This window comes from Echeneis naucrates, chromosome 15 (genome assembly GCF_900963305.1).
Source record: "Echeneis naucrates chromosome 15, fEcheNa1.1, whole genome shotgun sequence".
In the NCBI taxonomy this organism is placed as follows: Eukaryota; Metazoa; Chordata; class Actinopteri; order Carangiformes; family Echeneidae; genus Echeneis; species Echeneis naucrates.
In genome coordinates, this window is record NC_042525.1 from 16,299,945 (window position 1) to 16,323,988 (window position 24,044).

Below are 24,044 nucleotides of genomic sequence, written 5' to 3' on the forward strand. Positions count from 1 at the left end.
GTTAGTTCCTGTTTCATGTGACATATTTAGCAGTAAAATGTGGAATTAGCTTTATATGGGCAGCACGTCAGCATGGTTAGCACCTCACAACCTCACAACAAGAAAGTCATGGGTTAGGCTCCCCGCCTGAGACATTTGTTGTATATTCCCTCCCGTGCTTGTGTGGGTTTCCCCCCACCGTCCAAATCATGCCCAAATCAATCTTGTTTGGGTTAACTGGTGATTCTAAATTGTCTTTAAGTCTGAGTGCGAGTGTGAGTTGTTGGTCTCTGCCTGTCTCTGTGTGTTGGCCCTGCGACCTGGTGACCTGCCTGGTGACCTGTCCAGTGTGAGCTCAGATCGGCTCCAGTGACCCTGCCACCCGGAAACAGATAAGCAGTAGAAGATGAGATGATAGCTTTGTATGATGTAAACTGAGCGCTTAGAAGAAGCAAGCTCACTACATCTGGTGGTTTCCAGAAACCTCGATCCCAGGGATTGTTTTCACTCAGTTACCACGGTTTCTGAACTTTGTCAGTGTTCAGCATTGTTACCCTGAGAAATACCACAATACGCGGCACTTGACCAAGGCAATGTCTTCTAACAGAAACAAAAGTATGAACATGAGATTCAGTATGGCGGTTTCATACTTTAGAATTTTATAAAGTGCACTGTAACGTTCCTCTGAAAAGTTGTTTCCAACTGGCCCAGGGCTTGCTAGGTTTTGTAAAGAGTGGGTTCCTTGAGGTCAGTGAAATATGGGAATTAAAATACTGTAAGTAGGTGTGCAATTACTCCCCCCTGAATGTTTTCAAGACCCCTTTGCACAGGTGTTGAATCAGAGATTACAGAGCAGGATATTAACATATAAACTCCACAGACACAGGATTACAGTAGTGTACTCAGGCTTTTATCGCTACTACTACTACTTTTTGCACATTTTAGTTTAATAAAATACGATTGCTAATTTCAGCAACTTAGAACTAGTTTAATATATTATTTGGCTATATTTGGCTACTGTCTAATTTTACACAAGGCTTGTCATTGTTACTGCTGATGAACAAACAAATCAAAAAGTGTCACTTGTTAATGATTTATTCATTTCTAGTATCACTTGGAGACTCAATAACCATAATTTTTCACCCATTAGAACCGTGCCTTGCTATTAATGCAGCACTTGCTAAAAGGCCAGATAAAAGACAGCTAAAATCCTGTGTCTCATGGGTCTAAGTCCCATGAAAGAAAGACCAAAGGCCAAGTCTGATTAAATCTAAACGAAACAAAGTAAAAAGAGAAGGAGATCCTTCATCACTATAATCACACCTAGAGATGTCTCAGCTCTCAGTTAATCAACTGTTATCAAAGGTGAGACTCAGCTTGAGTCACAGTTGGATCACTTAAGATAATATATGTAATTGTACAGTGTACAGTATTTACACGTTTGTACTTGAATTGTTCCCCAACACAAAACATAAAATGGTTAGTGTGTACAGTATGTCATCATTGTCAATCATTAAACCAGATAACATAGAAAAGCAATGCATTCATTTTCTAGTGCTATCTTATCATATGACATTGACTTTCTCAGCGCATTCTCTGACTGTACAGTTTTCAGTGGAATCTTGTTTTCTGGAGATGACGTGATTTTTTTTGAATCAGCCTTTCCTCCTCTGTTCTGTCATTCTCAGAGGTGTGTCACAGTCCGCTGGTGACGCATCTGCTGCCATCGTCCTTCAGGAGCTCCTCACAGCTGTCTAACAGCCACGGGCCAGGCTTCGCTAAGCTGAACCGGAGGGAAGGTGAGTAGCAGGAACTAACCCAAAACACCAAACCACCACCACAGTGACTGTAAGCTTGGTTTTTGTTTTTTGATTTCTTTTTTTTTGGGTGCGTAAATCTGTGTGGTGGGGTGCCATTCAATACAATGCAGCACATTTATTCCAGCAGGGAGCTCTCCCCAGGCTGACGGCCAATGAAAAGTTAATTAGTTTGTAGAGTAACATCTGTCTTCCCCAACAATGGCAAATCCTTGTAATACTGTGCTACATTTCACACCAAGTTAGTGTTTTTGTTTTGTTTTTTTTTCATTAAAATTCAAGAAAAAATGTTATACAAAAACTACCTAAGGCAGCAGTTTATCAATATTAACAGAATATTTCCCTCTCCTCTGCAGTGAGATTTTACACTACTTCTCACGTCCAGTAACAGAAAAAGAGCAGCACTGGTTTGTTGAAAGTGGAGCTCCTTGCCAAGTGGTAATTTAGGGTAATAATCCACGATCATCAGGGCTGTGTTATTCTGCCCAAACAGAAAGATCTCTGGCAGGCATTTCCCAATTGCAAAACTGAAAGAAGACTCTCTTTACTCTCTCCACATTGATGGAACATAGTTGCATGGGTTCAGTCAACCGTGGCTTCCCCCTGCAGACACTTTACCAGGGCAGGTGTGAGTAATGGTTGTGAATTTCCCACGCCCACCTCATAGCTTTCCACTGTGGAACCCAGAGCGCTGACACATCATACTATATTTAAAGTTAACATGCTCACGTAGTGCGTCTTAAGAACAGGTTGGAACAGTCCAACCTGTTCTTAAGACGCATACCTCCCTATTCTCACAAGTCAGCGAGGCCACAGTGGGATCTTTCAACTATTTCATGTCTGTCTCAGCAATACTTCACATACAAAATTTAGCAGTTTAACATCAATAAATTATTGCCGCATCCTTGTCTTCCTTTCTTCTTGCTCTTTCTTTTCTTTTATCTCCTGTGTTTTCATCTGTTGTGCAGACAGAGAGAGTGCCTCGCATACTTGGCAAAAGGTCGACTTTTGTCACAGAAATAAGTTGGTGAGAGGAAAAAAAAGAAGCTCTACAACTTATTTGCTGATACAGGGGGGCATGAGATAAGGCACCTTTTTTTTTTCTTTTGTTGTGCTCAGGCAAGAAGAGTTGGCTTTTTTCCCTTAATACCAGAAACACAAATCAGATGGAGTCACCGCAATGTCTTTGTCTTCAATACAACAGAGGATTTTAATGATTTTCACCACCTGGGAGACTGCAGTAAGCAGAGCCAGCAGGTTGCTGTTTCCTTGATGTGTTTGATGGCAAAAGCTGCGAGCAAACCCACCCGCTGCATTACCCTGCTTCAGTCAACCCATTCTGTTTACATAGCTGAGTTTGATCTACATAAAGGAGGATCACATGCTTCCAAAGAAAGATCAGATGCATCTGAATGGCAAATGTAAAGTTGAAAATACAGTGAAAGAGCAAATAGATGGAGAAATGAAATAAGATGGAAACCAAACATGCACTTCTGATTTTTGCACACGCACAAAGAAACGACACACTTAGTCTGCCAGTGGTATTGACAAAGTTGTTAGAAACCAATTTCATGTCATGGAATCATGGATATGATTTATGCTGCTGTGCATTCAAACATTTACGTGCAAAGTTAAGAATGGGCAGGGAACGCTATATAGATCCACAATCCTTTGTGCTGAAATCATAGAGCTCAGATTTTTACCTGAGACAAAATGTCACAGTTTCTCCGGCTTCATTCTGTTGAGGCTTTAGCTCATTATGTCTTTTCAATGATTTCTTGGTAACGACACAATCTCACAGGTTCCCCATTTATTCTCCTTTTTTAGACTGATTGTTGATCAAGGTAACTGATCAATCAATCTAGTTCAGGAAAGTAACAGACAGAGTTCAGAAAGAGTTCCATGACATAAACAAATTCTTAGTTGATGCAAAAGTAAGAAAGTGCTTTGATTTCCGTATACCAGCTGTTCTTTGTAAGAAATCAAACCCCCTGTTCATTTACGCCTCCTCCAGCTGCCGCTAATGCTCCTCATCCTCTACAGTCATTCTCTGAGGAGCTGCTTCATTCAGAGTTAATTTGCAAGCAAAATGAGGAGAGACTCACACGGCACAACACACATCTCCGTTTAAGGGAAACACTGTTTACTTGCAGCACTCTGCTGTCTTGTTGCGTGTGTATCAGCACGTGTATTAACCTGTGAGAGAGCTTTGACAGGAAATCAAATTTACCCAGAACCCATCAGATGACCATCAGGGCCACCCATTGATCTTTCATTGATTACTCATTAAAAACTCATAAAATGCAAACTACATTATATTTTTCCTCTGTCCAAGCTGTATTTCAACAATTAATATGAATTTGGTAACATGTGTTACATATCTGAGTCATCTATCTATCTAGCAATCATTTTTATACAAAAACCTTTGCAAGATGAATCTTACAACAGCTAAAATCATATGTAGATTGTGATTATATTGTGTCCAAAAAAAGAAAAAAACATTCCTTGTAAAAAGGAGCACTGCATTACCCTATGAGTATACATGCATACATATAGATGATTAGGAAAATAATGAATATGAAAGAGTTTATTTATTGTTTATTAAAATTATTTTCTGTCCACTGGAAATGCTTTGTGCCACTTACTTTAGCATTTCTAAATTGCTTGCGTTCTGTTTGTTTGTATGTGGTTTCTGAAGTTGCCAGTTGCCAGTAGTCTCCAAACCCAACCTATGAATTCAAAGAAGCAATTGAATCCTAACAAATTCTGTCACACTCATTATAGCACATACAGTTTTTTTGTATACATACAACATATACATGATGAATTCATTTCTGATCCAAAATGATGTCCTGTATGTACTCATGAACAAAATTAGAGCTTAATTTGTTCCTTTTTTGTTACAGTTTATAATGCAATTCTCACTGCCTCCCTTTTATCTCCCTTGCTATTGGTCTATAATAGCAATAGTGCATTCTTGCCGGTCACGTTGGCTACTTCTATGGTCAGATGCTGCCGGTTTACCACAGTTCTGCAGTTCTGTAGCAGTTCATTAAAATATTCACTGTGCAAAATGTACGGAAAACAGTTCCTCAGATTTCAATCTGGACACTCAACTTTGAGATTCTGACTCTGCTCTAGAAAGTTATGTAAATTGTTGGATGTGATATCGGCCTTAGGAGAGGATGGAACATATCTAATGACCATGAGATCCTGGCTTGGCTGTGTGAAGTAAAAAAAAAAAAAAAAAAAAGCTTATGTTTTTCCACATGAAATTAGAGTTGGATTCCCATACTATACTTAGTGGAAATTTTTTAAATAATAATAATTATTATTATTATTTTACAATTCTTGCTGATATGGGGAGGTACAAAGAATTATGCAGGTACCAAGTGATTTCTCTTTATATTATCCCGAGGGCTCTTGCTCAACCTCTAACTCTGCCGTTGCCACGTGGCTGAGCTGGCAGAGAGCCCAGACCCAGAGGTTCTTTCTAAAGGGAGCTTTGTTACAGACATCACTATACTTCTACCTCTAATCTATGGCTGTCACCAAACAAGAAATTGCAGTGTCAAAACTGGGACGCTGATTTCATGTTTCATTCATCTTTTACCGCTTATCTGTTTCCTGGTTGCAGGAGGGTGCTGGGCCCAATCCCAGCTCACACTGGAACGAGGGTGGGCTCACCCTTGGAAGGGTCACCAGTCCATCACAGGGCCAACACACAGAGACAGACAGAGACCAACAACCACTCACACTCAGACAATTTAGACACAATGTAGAATCACCACTTCACCTAGTTAACCTAGGCATGCATGTCTTTGGGAGAACATGCAAACTCTGCACAGAAAGGCCCCAGGCCGGGAACCAACAGGACTAACCACTATGCTGCCCTAATTTCTGGTTGTAGTTATGAATTAGATATATCTTCAAAGTCACACAAAAGTCAGCAGGTCTAAAATTTACAACACATCTCAACTGTGTGAGAGTTGTGTCCTGTTATGATTTATTGGTGTAATGCCAGTCTATCTATCTTTGTGATGATCATCCTCATACTTGTTCACCAGGCTTTTTATGTCTTCAAACTACATTTTAGGTTTAATTTATAGCCCCCCCCCCCCCAACCCCTGCCCCAAACATTCTGCACCATCCTGTACCCTCAGGAAAGAATAGAATAATTGCACCTGAAATATAAAATGCCGAGGATAGGAAAGTGGAGCTGAGGGCCAATGGTGTTCACGTGGTTGAGATCCAGAAATTTTTGTTGTGAGGGCATCAAATAGCAATGGTTAAGGACAGAAGAAAAATGGTCAGTGGGCTAAGCTGCTGAGAGGATTTTGGAAGTGGGAGATACCAGTAGTTTTGTCTTATAGGTTACATTTACATTCAATGTAAACTGTTCTTTGCTTTTGTTCTAAAGTGCAACCCCCCCCCCACCCCCGAAAACAAATGCTACCACGTTTGGCCCCACTCCCTTACTCAATAAAATTAGAAATGGTGACCACGATCAATGATAGGTTTAGTGTTTATTGCATGCAGTAGACTGCCATAAAGATATTTACACAAGAAGAAGCAGTGGACGTACGTGCACGTAGGATGGTGTTCTGGCAGCAAAACCTAAATTTGGTATGACTCAGCACTTTGACAGACGCGCACACACACAGACAGACGCACACCTTATGGTGTTTTAATTATTTAACACGTCTCATTTTATGGTCTTGTGCTCTGTGCTCAGATTATATGGAGGACTGCCATGTGCTGGCCACTTTTAATATTGCATAAGGCACACAGTGTCCGCTATAAATGCCTCAGCTGCAGCTTACATTATGGGGAGAACAGTCCTTAAGCTACAGATTAAACTCTTTTGAGTGTTCCAAATTAAACATCAAAGAAAGACATTGATAAAGCTTTTATGCTCAGGGGCTTTAAGCTATGGGAGAGTTTGTGCCTGATGATGAACACATTAGATAGCAAGATTTTTAAAAAACAGCTTAAAAACTGATATGCATTTGCATTCGTCTGAAAACGTTTTAATTCTTTTAAATGCAGTCATAGTATTTTAAATGATTCAGCAGATCATATGCTTGAATTGTGTTTAATTCTGCTTTGATTTTCCTGCACTCATTTCTTAAGAAAATGTTCCTGCAGCTAATGTTTCATGTTGAAACATAAATGTCAGCACTCTCTTTGGATCGTTCAGATGTTTTTCCCTCTCCCACGTCTTTCTGTGCCCAGGCGCTGGTGGTTGGTCTCCTCTGAGTTCAGACAGGTATCAGTGGCTGGAGGTCGACCTTGGTGGGCGGACACAAATCACTGCTGTTGCCACACAAGGCCGCTATGGAAGCTCTGATTGGCTGACAGCCTACCTGCTGATGTTCAGTGACACAGGACACAACTGGAAGCAGTATCGACAGGAGGATAACATAGGGGTCAGTAAACGGTGTAAAGTGATACATCGATCTATCCAACTTCTACGGCTTTTTCGTTTCCAGGTCGCGGGGCTGCTGGAGCCAATCCCAGCCAACATTCCAGGCGAGGGGCAGGGTACACCCTGGACATGCCGCCAGTCTATCACAGGGCCAACACACAAACACACACAGAGACGAAGAATCACTCACACTTAGAGTCACCAATTAACCCAAACATTATGTATTTGAACAGTAGGAGGAAACCCATGCAGACACGGGGAGAACGTGCAAACTCCGCACAGGAAGTCCTCCGGCTCAGGAACCAAATCTGCAACCTTCTTATTGTGGGGCAACAGTGCTAACCACTGTTAGCATAGTCATACAGATAATTTTTTATTGGTGTAATAAACATCAGTGTAAGTCAGACACTCTTTCCACAACAGATATTTTAACTTGGTGTAGCTGGAAACAACAACATTTGGCTATTAAGTGTCCCAGTCAGCCTTGACATTGTGGGTGCAGCACAAGCCCAGATAAGCAGGTTTAACTGTAAAATCATCTTTCAGTAAGATCCAGTCAAATGCTTCCACTGTGCATAAGGCCTGAAAAGCTCTGTCTGTTTTATTGATCAGTTTTCATTCTTTTCCTTATACAGTTCAGCTTAAATATTAGTTTATTCCCATAGGAATTTTATTCCAAGGGGCTCTGCCACCTTTTCTTTTAACCACATAACATTTAGATCATACGCAGAGCCAGTCTAGGTGGTGACATAGCCGGAAAAGTCTCCCTATTACAGTGACAGTGTGACAAACAGCTTCAGTTTAATGCTGATGAAATGTACAACTCTCACAGTGAGGGTAAAAATAATGTCAGACTAAGACGTCTTCAGAAAAATAACAGAAAGGGGCTTTTCAAAGCTTAAATGCTTGTTGATTTCACACTCAGCATAAATCAGGATAAATCCGCAGCATGTCTCAAAAGTCCCTCTGAAACTCCACTTATTAGCCAGCCCAGTTTATTATGGCTTTCGGAGAATGGAGTTGATTGCTAAGCTCCTTCACTGGTCACGACTCCAGCAGGACTTCTCTTTCCTGTAAGCTTAGGGGCCAGAGTTAGTGAGGCTGAGTAATGCTCTTTTGTTCACTAATTTTCCTCCCCTCTCATCTTCTCTCTGCTACAAAGGATGTGTTGGAAATATATTAATATATCTACTCTCCTCACCTTGTAGCAGATATAGCATGTTTAAGTGATAAGGGAGATGCAGTGATTTGGATGAACATCATAGATTACTCAAAAGGACAGATAAAGTTAGTGAGCGTCATCCCTTCATGCTGATATGGGCTCAGCTAGGACCTGGCTCTGTATGTCAGATGGATACTTTAGGTTATAAACATGGGATGTACTCACTATTATTGTGTGAACAGAGCTGTAGTGTGTTTGGAAGTGTGCGATATATAAATAAAAAACATAACATAAATCTTCTAATTTTCTAAAATAACAAATTGATTTTCAAATACGCAAACAAATTCCATGAATGGCAAAAACAACAACAACAACAACAACAACAAAAAACACTCTCAAGCATATATTTTTATATATTTTTCAACAGACGTAATGGTTTTAGCTCTAATCTCAGGCCTCCACTTATAGATTTGCATTCCACGCACACTTTTCACTGGCCTTAAAAAAAAAAAACAAAGCATGTGATCACCAACTTCACTGTGAGGTTTGATCAGATGTGATTGCTTCTAACCTTAAGACATTAATAATCTAATATTTCCAAAGCTAAATGTGTTTGCTACTTTAGGCAGAGATCACATCGCAAGTTTTTCAGGTTTGTCTCTTTAGACATATATAATTGTCTGAAGACCATTCAGCCTTTTGCATGCCACAGACAGTGTGCACACAAAATATTGTATTCAGTATTCTATGAAATTTTTCACTCTTTGTTACACTGCAGCCATTTGCTAAAGCCCTAAAGACTTCCTAGAACTTTCTCCCATCTCCTCACTTCATCTCTGAGCTGAGCTCAGCCACAGTGATCTTTTGGTTCTTCTTTACTTCTCTCACCAAGGCGCTTCTCCTCTGATTGCTCAGTTTCACGGCCAGGAGGAGTTCTGGTCGTCCCAAACGTCTTCCATTGAGGGATTATGGAGGCCACTGTGCTCTTAAGAACCTGAAGTGCAGCAGAATAAAATTCTTTTGTAACCTTGGCCAGATCTGTGCTTTGCCTCGATTCTGTCTCTGAGCTCTTCGGGCAGTTCCTTCGACCTCATGATTCTCATTTGCTCTGACATGCACTGCGAGCTGGAAGGTCTTATATGCATATCATTCCCCCCTCTCGCTCCTTGTTTTCTGCAGCCTTCTCTGCCAATTACGATCTAAAAATAAAGATGAAAAACCTCAAAAATACATTTAAATACAGTTGAATGGTACACAGAAGTTAATAATGTTCAGTGGCTTCCTCGACCGTAAACTCTCCTTCTTGGTTACCTCAGAGATCAGCAGTCAAGACAGTTTTCCACTGGTCAAAGTCCATGATAGATAAACCTGCATGGTTTACGTGCCTACGTGCCTCTACATGGCACAATTGCACTGGTTCCAGAGGTATGAATGGAAAATGTAGCTTTCTTAAAATGTGTGCATGCAGGCCTTTACTCTGTTCAATAATTACAGCAGACAAACCTAACATTTCTTTAATCTAAGAGTTCTGTCATATTATGTGTGACATTCTCAGACTCTTTCTCCAGCCTGTGACCTCTGTCTTCTGTTCTTTCTCTCTCTCTGTAATTAAAGTCTCAGTTTGGAGGATTTTATACCTCCACTCAGGACATATTTCAATAGACAGAGCCTCAACTGTATGAGTCACTGTTCTCCTCAGCCTCCTCAGATATAAGCTGCTTTTCTTGGAGGTCGGGACAGACTCAGTTGTTCAAGGCTGTCAGAGTCACGTGTTTCAGACGATGGCACAATGCTCAGATAAGTTAGCAATGCAAATATGCATGCATGCTTGAGTTACACTTGATACAACAGCAATTTATTCCTCAAAGGAAAACTATTTTAATTTGTTTATTTATCGGATCAAGATGTTTACATCCTTAATGTTATCATTTTATCGCCCCAATAGCTAGGTCAGGGCTCAGAGGTGTTGAGAGCAAAGTAAGACACAGAAAAGTGTTGACTGAGGAGGAACCACGAGTCCAAAGAAGTGCTACACTGTTCATGTGTAAAGTCGGTCAAAGCAGTGAAGATTGAGTTAAACAAAAAGTGAGGTTAACAAATGCACTGCATGGACCAAGTGTTGACCAAAATGTTTAATAAGTCAAATTAAGAGCTCCACAAATCTAATTTTCTACCCCATTGAGAAACCTTTGACCATCTCCTCTGTATTCCCTTTATTAAGCCTTGGGGACTGCGGTTCAACTTCAATAATGGGTGAAAAAACATGTTAGCTCCTTTAGTAGGAAGCTTTGCAAAAATAAAACACAATTGGAAGACATTTCTGTGTTATCCTTGTGGTGCTACTCCACAAGCAAATGATGGACAGGTGTACGGTTGGAAAGCCAGAAACTGAGCTAACTCTTCCTGTCGCTGATGTGTGTCTACAGGCTTTTTCTGGCAACAGTAATGCAGACAGTGTGGTGCAGCACAAGCTCCAGCATCCAGTGATTGCTCGCTTTGTCCGTCTGATCCCCCTGGACTGGACTCCCAATGGCCGGATTGGGCTGAGACTGGAAGCCTATGGATGTCCTTACAGTCAGTTCTGCCTTTTGTACATTATTTCTGCAATGCATTTTTCTTTTTCCTTTTTAGTTTTTGCTTTTTTTTTCCCCCAGTGCCAATTATGGATGGTGCTTTTGAAGTGAAAATGTTTTCTTAGTTCTATTTTTAAATCTTCAACGTCTAAAAGGGTTTTGAATTGTTTGTAATTGTAGGAGAGAATTAAAGTTTCATTTGGGGCAGATTGAATGAGAACTTTCTTTTCAGCAATAATTTCTGTTATGTTGTATATCCCACAGCAATTACCATTTCTGATGTTTATGTTAAATAGTTTGGATGACTTTCGGATTGTGTAATTAGTCAAGCACTACTGGTAATACATCATGGCATTTCTGTAATTTAAGATGGTATTCACATTATGCTGGTTTAATGAATCAATTTGTCATCTCTCATCCAACCATACTGTTTGGCATTTTTATCAGCCACCATGTCTGACACAGACAACAGCAGGGTGATATGTATCATTGCTTTATATCTTTCAGCGCACTGTTTCAGGAGAAAGTGAGGCATAACAATAAGATTTGAGTGCTTTGTCTTCTGTATGAATTATATATTATAATGTTTTTGTTTATAATATAAGTTTGCATTATTTTGTAGCCTCTATTCATCAACAATGAAGCTTTTCCATCTCAACCAAGTGCAAAAGCAAAATAGTTTTTTTTTGTCTTTAAATGTGATGCAAAACATGCTGCATTGGTAAAACAATTAAATCTAATTTGTATGGAAGTATCCCATATTTAAGGAGAAAACCAAAAGTTTTCATTGTAAACAACAACAACTCAATACATAAAACATTATTAAGAAAACACATTGCTTTTTATAACCTTCCTGCAAGAAGTAATTATCTCTGAAGGAAGGCTTGGTGCAAGTGAATGTGTATGCCTGTTGATTCAGTTTGATTTAATGGTTGTGTTGTGCTCAGTGAAACAGGATTTAATTTGCCTTTTGGATGTTGGCAATACTTCCCTATTTCAAGCAAAAGGTGATGGGAAAGAAAGAGAGAAAGTTCTGGGCTTTGGCTTGTGAATAATTAAGATTTTGTGTTCTCAAGAGTCAGTGTCAGCAGTAAAGGTCCAAATGCACTGAATGAAATAATTGCATCTCAACTGACATTTCTAATTTGATGCTCCAATAGCATCTCTGTAGGCGGCAGAATCCTCATGTCTGCCCATCTCACCACAGAGATGGGCAGCATTTTTGTTTCAGAGTGACATGAAAGGTGCTCCATGGTCTATAATCTGTTTTATATTCAGACAACAGCTTGAAGAACACCTTCTCTATATACTGCCTGAATTTTAGTTTATGTCAGAGCACTTACTTTACTTTGCTCAGTGTGTAACACTATATGGTTCTTTTTATACATAAAAGTGCAAACTACAAGGAGTTTGTTCATTTTTCAGTAAACTAAATAATAACGTAACAATGATAAATTGTCAAACCAAGACAATGTATTTCACAGTTTCAAATCATAGCGGAAAGTTTCAGAAAGATAGAGATTATTGAATTACGCATAAATGAAACATGTAATACAATGTCTATGTATATTTATATATTTATATATTTGTTGTCTTTCACTTAATGTGTCCAAGAAGGTAACACTGTAGTCAAATTCCAAGTAATTTTACACATACCTGGCAATGAAACTATTTCTGATTCTGAAACACACAAACTAGTCCTAAGTCCTACAGTATGTGTGTTTTGTTCAAACTAAAACCTGCCAGACATTTGATTTGAAATTGTGCCATTTTTTCATCGTTCATCAAGGCCGACACAAATCTGTTTGTACACAAGTTGGTCATCATCCTTGAAAAAACTGATATCTGATTACTGATATCTGTGTGGTAGTTTTTTTTTTTTTTTTTCAGATTCACTCGCACTGCAGCAAAACTAAACTCTTCTTTGATCTTCTCAACAGATATTTTAGTTGACAGGCAAAAAATAGAACAATGATTAAATAAACGTGGTTAAAACACATTCATTTGAAAAGACGGCATTTAAGGAGAGTGTAGATTTTGGATTATAATGAAGTTTTACAGTTTGAGTGAGGTGTGGTTTTATTGGTTTTGTCAGACTCTGATGTGGTGAGCTTCGATGGCAACAGCAGTCTTCTCTACAGGCTGAGACCCAGGCCGAGGCAAATGACCAGGGAAAGCATCTCTCTGAAATTCAAAACTCTGAAGAACGCTGGGACACTGCTTCATGCCGAGGGACCGAACGAGAACAGTCTGAGCCTGCAGCTAGAGAAGGGAAAGCTACTTCTTGTCCTCCGAAAAGGTAACGTGATGAAATTGTCATCAGCACAATGTCATGATCGCTCAAAATCCTACTGGGGTTACGTCCCACTATGAAACAAGTCAGATTTGACTGACCTGACACGAGTGATGTTTTCTATTATTATTATTATTACTAAACAAGCTGTGAAATGTGGTGAAGTATTTTCTGCTTAATAGAAAAACTTTCCTGGTGATGTAAATAACTTTTTTTTAATTTTAGCGATAGAAGCCTAAACACACATTTCGGCAGCCTGCCTCTTTGACGGCCACTGGGAGGTGGGAGTTATGAGTTATGTGACCAAGCCAGCCATTTACTGTTTTCTTGGTGATAACATGCATTTCCCTGCTGTTATTAGTCTGGCTGTGTAGGTTTTGCTCTAAAAAGTGTCTCAATAAGCTATGAAGTGCTTGGTTTACTGCTCTCCCAGCAGCATGGGTAGACAGTCGAGGAGTGTACACATATTTCTGATCTTGTGCTGGTGCTATTTCTTTAGTGTTTGTGTCATATTTGCTGTGAATTAAAGAGGTATTACTTTTTTTTTTTTGCACATGAAGTTTAGCGCGGCTGTCATGAGGTGTTGGCAGTGGTATAGCGGGTTATTTATTCAGTTATCTCAGCCTGCATTACAGGAGCTGTGGGGTTTGGAGGATGTCAGCATGTTGGAGGATTGAATGAAAAGCGCTATTCAGTGGAATTATGGGAAAGTTTATGATCCAGTATTTTACATTGCTGACGCATATTATGGACTGTGAGTCTGGACACCTGCTGAGACTCTGCTGAGAGTCTTGTCCACCTTTAGGGAAGAGGATGCTGACACACCTTTTTTCGCTGAGCTCATCTTCTTGAGGATGTTTCATATTTTCCCTGCTGATTAATGTGGCGATGACACATTTAATATTCAGATAAGAATTAGAGAAATATTTCAACTCAAAGGCTTTGCAGTAATATGTCACCTTGCTTTACTACTCTTCCTTTCAGTTGCATCTAAACTGCTAAGTGTGTGGTTTATGCTTCCTCCATTCCGCGAATATTTATCTACCTCATTTCCCTGAGCATTTTATTGTCTCTGCGGTCTCGGCTGTGTGGCAGGCACACAGTGGAAAGACTTTGTAATCTGTAACTTGATTGAGACTTCAGTGCAAAAGCCAAACTCCAAATATCAAAACTGTCCATGTTCTGTTGGCTGACAACATTATATTTGGCCTCTGTTCTCTTCTTCCTGGAGTGTTTTTTGCCCTTCTGGTCCTCTCTCTACATAATTTTCTGCTTTTGCCACAAATCTTGCGGCCTTTCTGGCCTCTCACATTCTTCTTCGGCTTTCTTGCTTCTTTGGCTTTGTAATTTATCACCACACTTTGAAGGTGTCATCACAGTTCTCTTCTTGCCTTCTTATTGTTTTTCCATTCTCTTTTCACAATATTTCTTTTCAGAAAAAACGTATGTAATATTTCGTAATATTCATAGTTACTTACCTCCCACACTGTGCGTCTTTTTGTGTTCATTCTCCTGCTCTCCTCATGGTAGCTCCTCCTCCCTCCTCTTATTGGTAACATAAAATACGCACCTTTATCCTTGTGAATTTGCCTTGAACAAGGATGGTGCCATAAAAATGAAGAAACATTCACATTTGTTTTTCTGTGAGGAGGAATTAATAATGCATGTTGTGTGGTACCTGCACAGCAATCTGCCTGTCGTTTGTGTTCAGTGTTTCGATCTGATATGTTTCCCACTTTGTAAATGTCAGATGCATTTTCAAATGTACAGACATATTCCACTGTTTGACTGTGTGGACATTGAATTTTTTGTGCTAAAACTATAATTGATGATTCAGAGTGAATCTTCTGCACAGCAGCTGTTGAGTGAAAATTAAATGTTTAACAAGCACGCACACCACTCTGCATTTATTCAGTTGATGTAAACATTGTTACAGAAACTCATTAAGGGCCAAAGATTGACCTTTAGAACTGAGATTGAAATTTGCTGAAAATCTGAAAAATGTAAACTAGATTGCAAGAATGCAGCATTTAGTCGCAGGTTTTGTGTTTGTATAAGTGTCAATATTATTTAAATACAGTGAAAAACTGTGAAAATGTTGATATTTGTGCACCATTTCTTCTCTGAAGTTTGCCATGAGAGCAGACAAATTAAATTTTTACTTATTCTTGGTAGTTGTAAAAGTCATGGCCCGATGCTGGAAGACTGAAAATGAAAATTAAACAACGCAGCCTCAGCCCTGTTGTTCTTGCTACTACACTGAAATTAGACTTGGCTGCTCAGGTTGGAGGAGTTGCTATGAGAGACGATTTATATCCATTCATTCATTCATTCTTATCCGTTTTCAGGTCGCAGGGGGTGCTGGAGTCAATCCCAGCTTACACTGGGTGAGGGCGGGGCACACCCTGGACAGGTCTCCAGTCCATCACAGGGCCAACACACAGAGACAGACAGAGACCAACAACCACTCACACTCACACTCAGACCTACAGACAATTTAGAGTCACCAGTCAAACTAAATATGTATGTGGGAGGAAACCAGAGTACCCAGAGGGAACCCAGCCAGGCACGGGGGAGAACATCCCAGGCCTGGGAGTCGACCCCACAACCTTTTTGCTGTGAGGCAATGTGCTGCAGCATGTTACCATGCAACAACTTCAAAACGCAGCTTTGCTGTAATTGTCTTCATGCTACTTTGATACATATAATGTGTACTTTTATTCGAAGAACAACAGATCTATTTTCCGCTTGGCTAACCTAAGGTGCATTTTGTTTGAACTCTTAATTCTGGCAGTGCCTTCAAAAAAAAAAAAAAAGAAGACATCAACACTATTTTGTTATGCTGCCAGTTTGATTCAGTGGTTTTCCTTTATAAAATAAATGATGCCCTGTTGGGTCAGGTTACACTTTTATCCACAAGATTAAATTTTTCTACTTTACTCCATTAAATCTAGTTATCTAATCTAGTTGTCATTACACCTTTAGTCACAGATGTGTAAACAAATGAATGTAAGATGCTTTCAGAACGTCATATTTTGGAACTTAACAACATGTATAAGTTTTTCAAACAGTCTGACTTGAAAATGATACAGATTTAAAAAAGAAAGTGAAGCAGCTGTGCACAACATCAGCCATTGTTGTGGGCTGACTGATGTTATCGGAAGTGGAATGTATTTGATGTGTAAGGGCACAATTTTTATGCTTTTGCTGTAATATTGACAAGACCTGGTATGTGATACATCACTCACTTCTTTGCTCTTACTGGATCAATTCTATCCAGTTGCCTCCAGATGCATTTTTTTCTCTGGAGGCCAGCTTTTGCTGCTGCAAGTTTTTGTGTTGGTCTTTGTTTGTTTGTTTATTTGTTTGTTTGTTTTTCATCATGAAGGATGAATTCTAGCGAAGTCCGTCTGGCAGAAATAAACTTATCAAAGTTTTTAAATGGAAAATAAAAATAAAGTAAAAGAAAATTGTGACTACAATAAGAGGAAGAAGTGCAGCTAAAGGTTTCTTCCTGGAAATAAGTCCAAAATGTACAATACATTCATTTTCCATGATGAACTCTTCTGAAAGTAGTCAGCGTGCATAGAAAAATAGAAATCTGCCAAAAAGCACTTCTGGCTTTCTGCCATAAAACCCAGGAATGTAACTTCTCCCAGTACTGCCATAACTAACATGTTCACTGCACACTGGAGGAATGGAGGGATGGAAGAGCCATGTTCAGCTAGTAAACTTCATCTGTCATATAGGGCATATAAATAAACATCTGAGTCTGTCCCACATTTGGTCAAATGACTTATCCCCACAACCAACTAATGAAACAATCCATACATTTTAATCAATGCAAACAGATGTTTGTTCAGGTACGTTGACCATTTTCAATATTACCAAAAGGCCATCGTGATGGAGAGGTCAGAGGGTTTTTCCCACCAGGCATGGATCACATTGATAAACAAACAGTTAACACAAAACATGATACTTTTTTTTATTTTTTTTGGGATTGAATGTGGCTGTGAAAGGTCACAGGCGTTGTTGATTCTCCCCTCTTACATATCCACATTGGACTAGGGTTAGGGTTAGGGTTAGTGCATGACATTAAAAATGCAAATTTCTGAAGTTTCTTAGAATTCAGACACTGGGCACAATTCAAACCAGAGAAGTTAAACTTTTAAAATGAATGTAATTAATTGATTTTCACCTTTACTTTTCCTTCTATCCCCTTTAATTCTCATTAGTCTGGCTCCCATCATAACAACCCATTATGGGGTTTCTATTCCCCTGTGTAACCTAAGCAGCTTCAGCAGCACTTAACAGAAGACATTTAGTTCCACTCTGTTTGCCAGGAGCTGTCCAAACTGTTTGAATAAATATGCTGGCTTATTAAAATGCATGCACTCTCTCCAAAAGAATCCCATATCCTCATCACTATACATTTATCAAAATGTCAGGTTAGAGTTCTGGATTCTGGATTACTGTTTCATAATTAAGACGATTTCTCGTCTCTTACTCATTGAACACTCTGTCAAAGCAAATGCACTAGGGATCACTATTCAATCGTTTTCTGCCTGCTGTTTGAACTTTTGCAAGGTGAATTCTGAAAAAAAAAAAAAAGTGTCAGACAGGCAGGCAGGATAAAATTCTGGGGGATTTTCATATAACATAAAAAAGCAGTCCAGATATAAATTATGTATAATGACACAGGTAAGGGTTCTTGCACTGCAGTTTGCTGAGGTAAAGTTGCCTCACAGACATTCATGCATATATTATCTTCTGCTTAAACTCAGTTTTGAGATTAAAAGAAATCTCAACGGGGAAATTTCTTCACACAAGGCAGAATACGGTTTACACATCTGCACATATATGCATACAAGATGGATCCAAATGAAGAAGCAGAGAAAACAGAAGAGGTAAAGTCTTTCAATGGTGAGGCTATCTCTTCATTTCTGAGCAGGATTACAGCATGCAGAGTAAATGTGAAAGATGGATTTCTTGAGTTTATCCATGAGGTTAACACTTGACCTGAAGGGAAGGGCTCAGGTTATTCCAGAGGGAGTTGACATGCACTGCCTGTGAAGCCCAGAGCCTCATGGAGAAGCAGAGAAGCAGTTGAAATAGAGAGGATTGATTTGTGGTTAAATTCAAACCGCATAGGTTGGAGGTTCAGCTTCTGCTGGAGCCTCCATCATATAGTAACACCAGAACACCAGAGGTCTGTCAGGTCAGAAATGCTGGTCTGCGCTTAGCTTATTTTATTTTATTTTGGTTTCGCATAAAGTTTTTGGCACGGGGATACAGTGGTTAGACCTGTCGGCTCACAGGGTGAAGGTTCAGTGTTCAAGCCTGTTGGTCTTTTTGCGTTGAATGTTTTTCTTTTGAGTGTCAGGAATACTTTGGTTTCAATGAAAATGGTTGATTGATGCTGTATGTCTGACTTATGGTGTTTGCTTTACCCAGTGTCACCCATGCAACCCCCAGGAATAGCAGTATGGCTAATGGATGATTAGATATTTCTCAGTAGGAAGTAACTTGTATGTTCACATGTATTAGGACTCAAATATATAAACAATCCAACGATCCAGATGAAAAAAAAAATATTTAAAATATACCTCCTGTTGTAGTTGTCGTCTCTGTCTGTAGTAGCCGGAAACTGATAAAGCAGTTACTTATTGGACACAAATAATGACTCCTTCTGGATACAATTTGTCAAGCCAGTTGTCACAGTAAATGGTGGGTCATGTGTCGTGTTCAATACTGCACTATTGATTTGCCCTGTTATTCTCCTTAATCCATGGTGATTTATAGGAAGGTCTCTAACTTATGTTCACTCTGACAAGGTTGTAAATCAACAGCTTAGCCTTTATCTGAGAAACAACAGACTCCCATCCAGCAGAACCAGTTGTGCCTAATTTTACAACCCACAGAAGACTCTTTACACGAGCACAGAGTAGGTGTTTGACTCACAATGACGAGCTGATTAGCCGTGTAATGTGTGGCTGAATTGGTCTCGCACTACGCAACTTGTTCTACATCTCAACTGACTGCTTCAAACACATCAAACTTTCATTTCCCTCTGGAGTTGCTGTGATGGATATGTTTATTGACTGTTGATTGCTGTTGAAGTTTATAAATTGCTGATTCATTGATGGACTTTGTGGACAATCACAGCTAATGTACCAAGAGAGAAATTATGGAAAGAAGACTGTTATTTTCTAGATCCAAACGCAGTTTATGAGCAGTGTGACAACTTGTTTATGACTATAGACATTTTAAGCAATTACTGCAAATGGAAAAACGAATTTTACCCATAAGATTGTATCCGTTTTAACTCTTTTGGTCAGACTTTGGCCACAGGTCTTCAAGCAGAGGATTTCTGAAATGTTCTCCTGGATCACATGTGTGCAGGTATGAGGTTACACTTCTGTTGACTGAATGCATGTGCCATCTCAGTCATTTAAGCTGAACAGAATAAAATGAAAAGACTGACACGATTACAGCAGTCTGTCATCTGATAAGACCTGTCATTGTCTTCTGAAAAATTTGATTTAGAGTCACAGAGAAGAGCTGTAATTTAGAGGCAGACAGAAGATTATTAGGCGATATTGCCTTGGGGGGCTGTCTGGAATGATCTAACATAAGAGCCCACACTGTAAAAAGTGAAATGGATATGAGGAACCTTTAGCTGTTCATCATTTTCCTAGAGCAGGAGGAGTTCACGGATTTCCTTGAAGGAAGCTGAATGATATTTAATGAAATGAGTGAACTATACTGGTGATTCAGGAGCCCACTGAGGTGAAGATTCTGTGAGATGTGAAAGAACAAACCCTATAAACTTGACAGATAATGGATTATTTATGCTAATAAAGCTTACAGGAATGTAAACAAAACATACATCCCCGGAGATTCAACACTGTGCACATCAGTAAAGTGTAGAGTAATCTGTACCTTCCTAAAACCTTTCATAACCTTGTCCTTCCTAAATATAGGCCTCCTGTTATGAAGCAAAATTATGTTTACTTTCAAAAAACACTTTGTATGTATTGTGGATATTGCAAAAATAAGTAAAAGATTGGAAAAGTTGATTTATTGAACACATTAAAGCAGAAAATGTTTACATATTACCAATCTTCTTTTCTCTTCCCACTTTTTTTTTTTTTTTTTTTGCTTATCCTGAGACAGTGCTGCCCCTGACTTCCAGACCATTAATCTGAAATATTATCAGTCCAGTGGATTGCATGGGAATAAGAAAAACAAAACAAGGACACATCTGCTTCATCACGCCGCATGAAATCGTACCTGCAAGCTGTTTTGAGTATATAAGACGATAGAACAATCCAACATTGGCCATTATTACTGGTTTTGCTCACTTCACTGGTGGACTCCTCGCTGTGTTAGAAATTGACACAGCAGAGTTCGTTTAGGTATTTCTGGCAAAAATAACTCATGTTGGTAAGATTTTATTAAATAGGCTGGCATGGAAAATTCCATACTGGTTCTCTGCTACAGTCAATGTCAATAAACAATGTGCCAAAGTCCGTCTTCAAACTCAACATGAATTTGTCTCAGCTAAGTGAGGAAAATCGCTTTTTGTCCTATTTCCATATAATTAATTTTATTAATATGATTGGGTCCAATTTATAAACACTAAGATCCATCGAACCCTTAGGCCACATATCATTTATTATCTGGTTGTCTTTTCTGGAAAGGCTTTAAGCCCATTTGGCAGGAAAGGATTATGTTTTGAGGTTTGTCTCGACAATAATCTCTACAAAGTCATTGGAAACTTTGATAATTCTTCATGTGCTAAGAGCTGATAGTGCAGAAGAAGTAACTGAAAAACATTGTCAGTGAACCCTTTTCTGATATGTTCAGCAAACAGTTTTATTCTTCTGTCGGTCGACAGTGTAATTCTGTATGCATTGTATTATGTTTCCTGCAAAACATATCTACTGCGACAAATTAGCTGCTGATCCCAAACAGCACCTTCCTTTCTATGTTTCTGTCTCTCTCCCCTTTTTTTTTCTCTCTCTCTCTACGCAGCCATCAGTCTGCTGATCAATGATGATTGAGCACACTTCACTCTGTCTCCTTCCGTCTGCTGGTCTCTCCCTCTGCTATGCCAAGCATTTCTCTAAGAGATCAATGATGATTGATGACTGAGCACATTTGATTTGGGCTCTGTCTGTGTTTCACTCTCTTTTGCTCATCCTCTCTTTTCCCACGTAGACAACTTTGTCTCCTCTCAAACAATATGTAATTCATATTTAATGACCGACTACATTTAGCTCCATCTTCACCCCAGTACTCTGCTTACACTTAGGGGAGTGCAGAACACCAGCAGTATTTGCTCTATCATTTACTCCTTTGACTCGTCTGTTCACTGCTCTCTCTGCTCCCCTTGGTGTTAATCATGTCTTATCATCTACCATCTCTGGAACTCTCTTGGTAGTCAATGCAGCTTTGGTTCTGGTTCTGAGATGCCACTGCCACAGTCACGGTCTCAGTTTTTTCAAGACAAAGATATGAGAGCAGAATGCTTCTCATTATTTATATATTTATTTATTTTTATGCCATTTATATAAGACGTTCCTTCTCCATCAGAGAAAAGCTACCACAGCTACCACAAGCACATGCTCACTTGTTTGTCTTCCTCCCTGTATCCCAGGCAGGAGTTCATCTTCTGACCAGCATCTCGTGTCTCTGGGCAGCCTGTTAGATGACCAGCACTGGCACCAGGTTGCCGTGGAGCATCACAGTAATCACCTTAACCTCACCGTGGACAAAAGCACACTGTGGGTGCAGATTCCACCGAGATTCACCCATTGGGACCACGACCAGGTGTGTGTGTATATATACGGTATGTGTGTGTGTCACTGACAGAAAAACACCCCCACACATTCTGTTTTTTAATCTTTGTGTCCTTTTGTCTGTGTGTATGTACAGATGAGTGTGGGAGCAAACCATGGCCTCAGCTCTCTGAGGTCACTTGAGTCTAACAAAAATTTCTACGGCTGCCTGGAAAACCTTGATTACAATGGCATGAACCTAGTATATCTCGCCAAGCAGAGAGACCAGCGGGTCTCCATGCAGGTAAACTGACTCACAAAATGTTACTGAAAAGCAGGTGTGTATCGTGTACTACCATATACAGTATGCACTGGAACCAAACTGGACATAATGCCTTTGGTAGATGCCGGCATGAATTTATCGTGTTGGATCCAATGCTATAGCTGAATCGCACTATGAGCATTAGCAACAACTATAATGCATTTAATTTTGACAAATGTAAATTAACATGATGATCAAATACCAGAAAATCTGAAAATACTGTTTTAGAAAATGAAGTGAAACAACGGAACGGTAGGATGCATGAATACATGTGAAACACTTTAGGCCGGGGTAGACAAAAACAGAAGACAAAGATTGAAAGCAAAAACACAGTGGATACACAAGGAATTCAGTGATGGAATAAAACAGCAACATGAATCCGAAGTCCAAATAAATAGTGTCAGCAAACCATGACAGGATAAGGATCAGATGCCTTATGGCCCATAAAGCATGCCAGGAACACTGTGGAGGGCGTCCAAAAGAAGGAGCCCAGGAGACATGGTAAGACAGGAGGGAAAGGTGGGACAGACTTAGGAGAATGGCCAGGTAGGCAGATTGGGCAGTTCGGTTGAGACACCTGGAAGCAGAGCAAACTGATGGAGACATTCTTGAGGACACTGGCAAGGACAAGGGTCGGACTTTTTCAGAGGTTGAGTAGACAGCTGACAGCAAAGGCTGGGCCGATATGTAGATTGTGCAATATTGTGATGTCTTGGTCGTTCCAGAAGTTAAGCTGAAGGACGATAGCAAAGACTGCTTCTCCTTTTTGGAAGGCAAACTTGGGTGAAAAAAAAAAGCTGGGAGGCGACTTCACAGTCCTTTCTGGAGAGTGACCAAGATCAGGATTACAGCCGGACTACAGACAGAGAAACATAAGTCAGCCAGACGCTGACCAGAACCCAAGATGCATGAGCAGATGACACACTAACAAGGATCACCAGCTCAGCATCGGTAATGGACAGTGTTGGGCAGTAACACGTTACTTTGACCGGTATTGTTTTTGTTCTTATAATGAATATTAAAGAAAATGAATGAAAAGGATTTAAGTGTTTGTGTTAAAAAGTGAGCGGAGTATGTTAAAGGGTAAAAAAAAGAATAGGAATTGAAGACTGGCATTGTTTATTTTGTTCATTTACATTTTCTTTGGAATAGTCAGGAAAAAGAAGGAAAAGCTTGCTTTAAAATGTTAGTAGAGACTGACTTTTATTTATTAGAGTAACTTCCACAACACTAATAGAATAGATGTCATCTGAGTCCTGTGACAGTGAAACAACAAGAAGTTACTCACCAGGTAAAATTTATGGAGAATATGTCAGAAAACAAAAAAAACCTGGGAGGTTACTGGACGAGTGTCAGGAAAAGTGTTTATCGTCTCCACCTTATGTCATGATTGTCATGATGTTCTTTGTTTCCTGCTTGTGCGTTATTTTTCTATGTCAGGAGGACACATAACTGTGTATGATAACTGACACACCAGATATTCATTGAATAGATTTTGCCCTTTGGTGTTGCAATTTCATGAGGGGAAAGGGGAGGGAGTATCTGTTTTAAAATCCTTTTACTGTAAACACCCATAATAAGAGTACATGCATTTCTGTCATTCTGCTTGTGTGCATACGTGCACTCTGCTCGCTCCCTCACTCCCTGTGGCACTCTCCTCTTCAGTCTGCATTACTGTTTATCACTT

At 39.6% G+C, this 24,044-nt stretch overlaps 1 protein-coding gene across 1 annotated transcript in view; it reads left to right on the forward strand.

The window, feature by feature from the left end:
- Positions 1–24,044, forward strand: part of LOC115055811 (contactin-associated protein-like 4) — a 114,930-nt gene that overhangs the window by 69,031 nt on the left and 21,855 nt on the right. The window contains exons 2-7 of the mRNA XM_029521837.1: positions 1,639–1,778; positions 7,032–7,225; positions 10,813–10,960; positions 13,055–13,258; positions 21,915–22,087; positions 22,193–22,339. Coding sequence (XP_029377697.1) covers positions 1,639–1,778; positions 7,032–7,225; positions 10,813–10,960; positions 13,055–13,258; positions 21,915–22,087; positions 22,193–22,339 — 1,006 coding nt within the window. The remainder of the gene's footprint in view (positions 1–1,638; positions 1,779–7,031; positions 7,226–10,812; positions 10,961–13,054; positions 13,259–21,914; positions 22,088–22,192; positions 22,340–24,044) is intronic.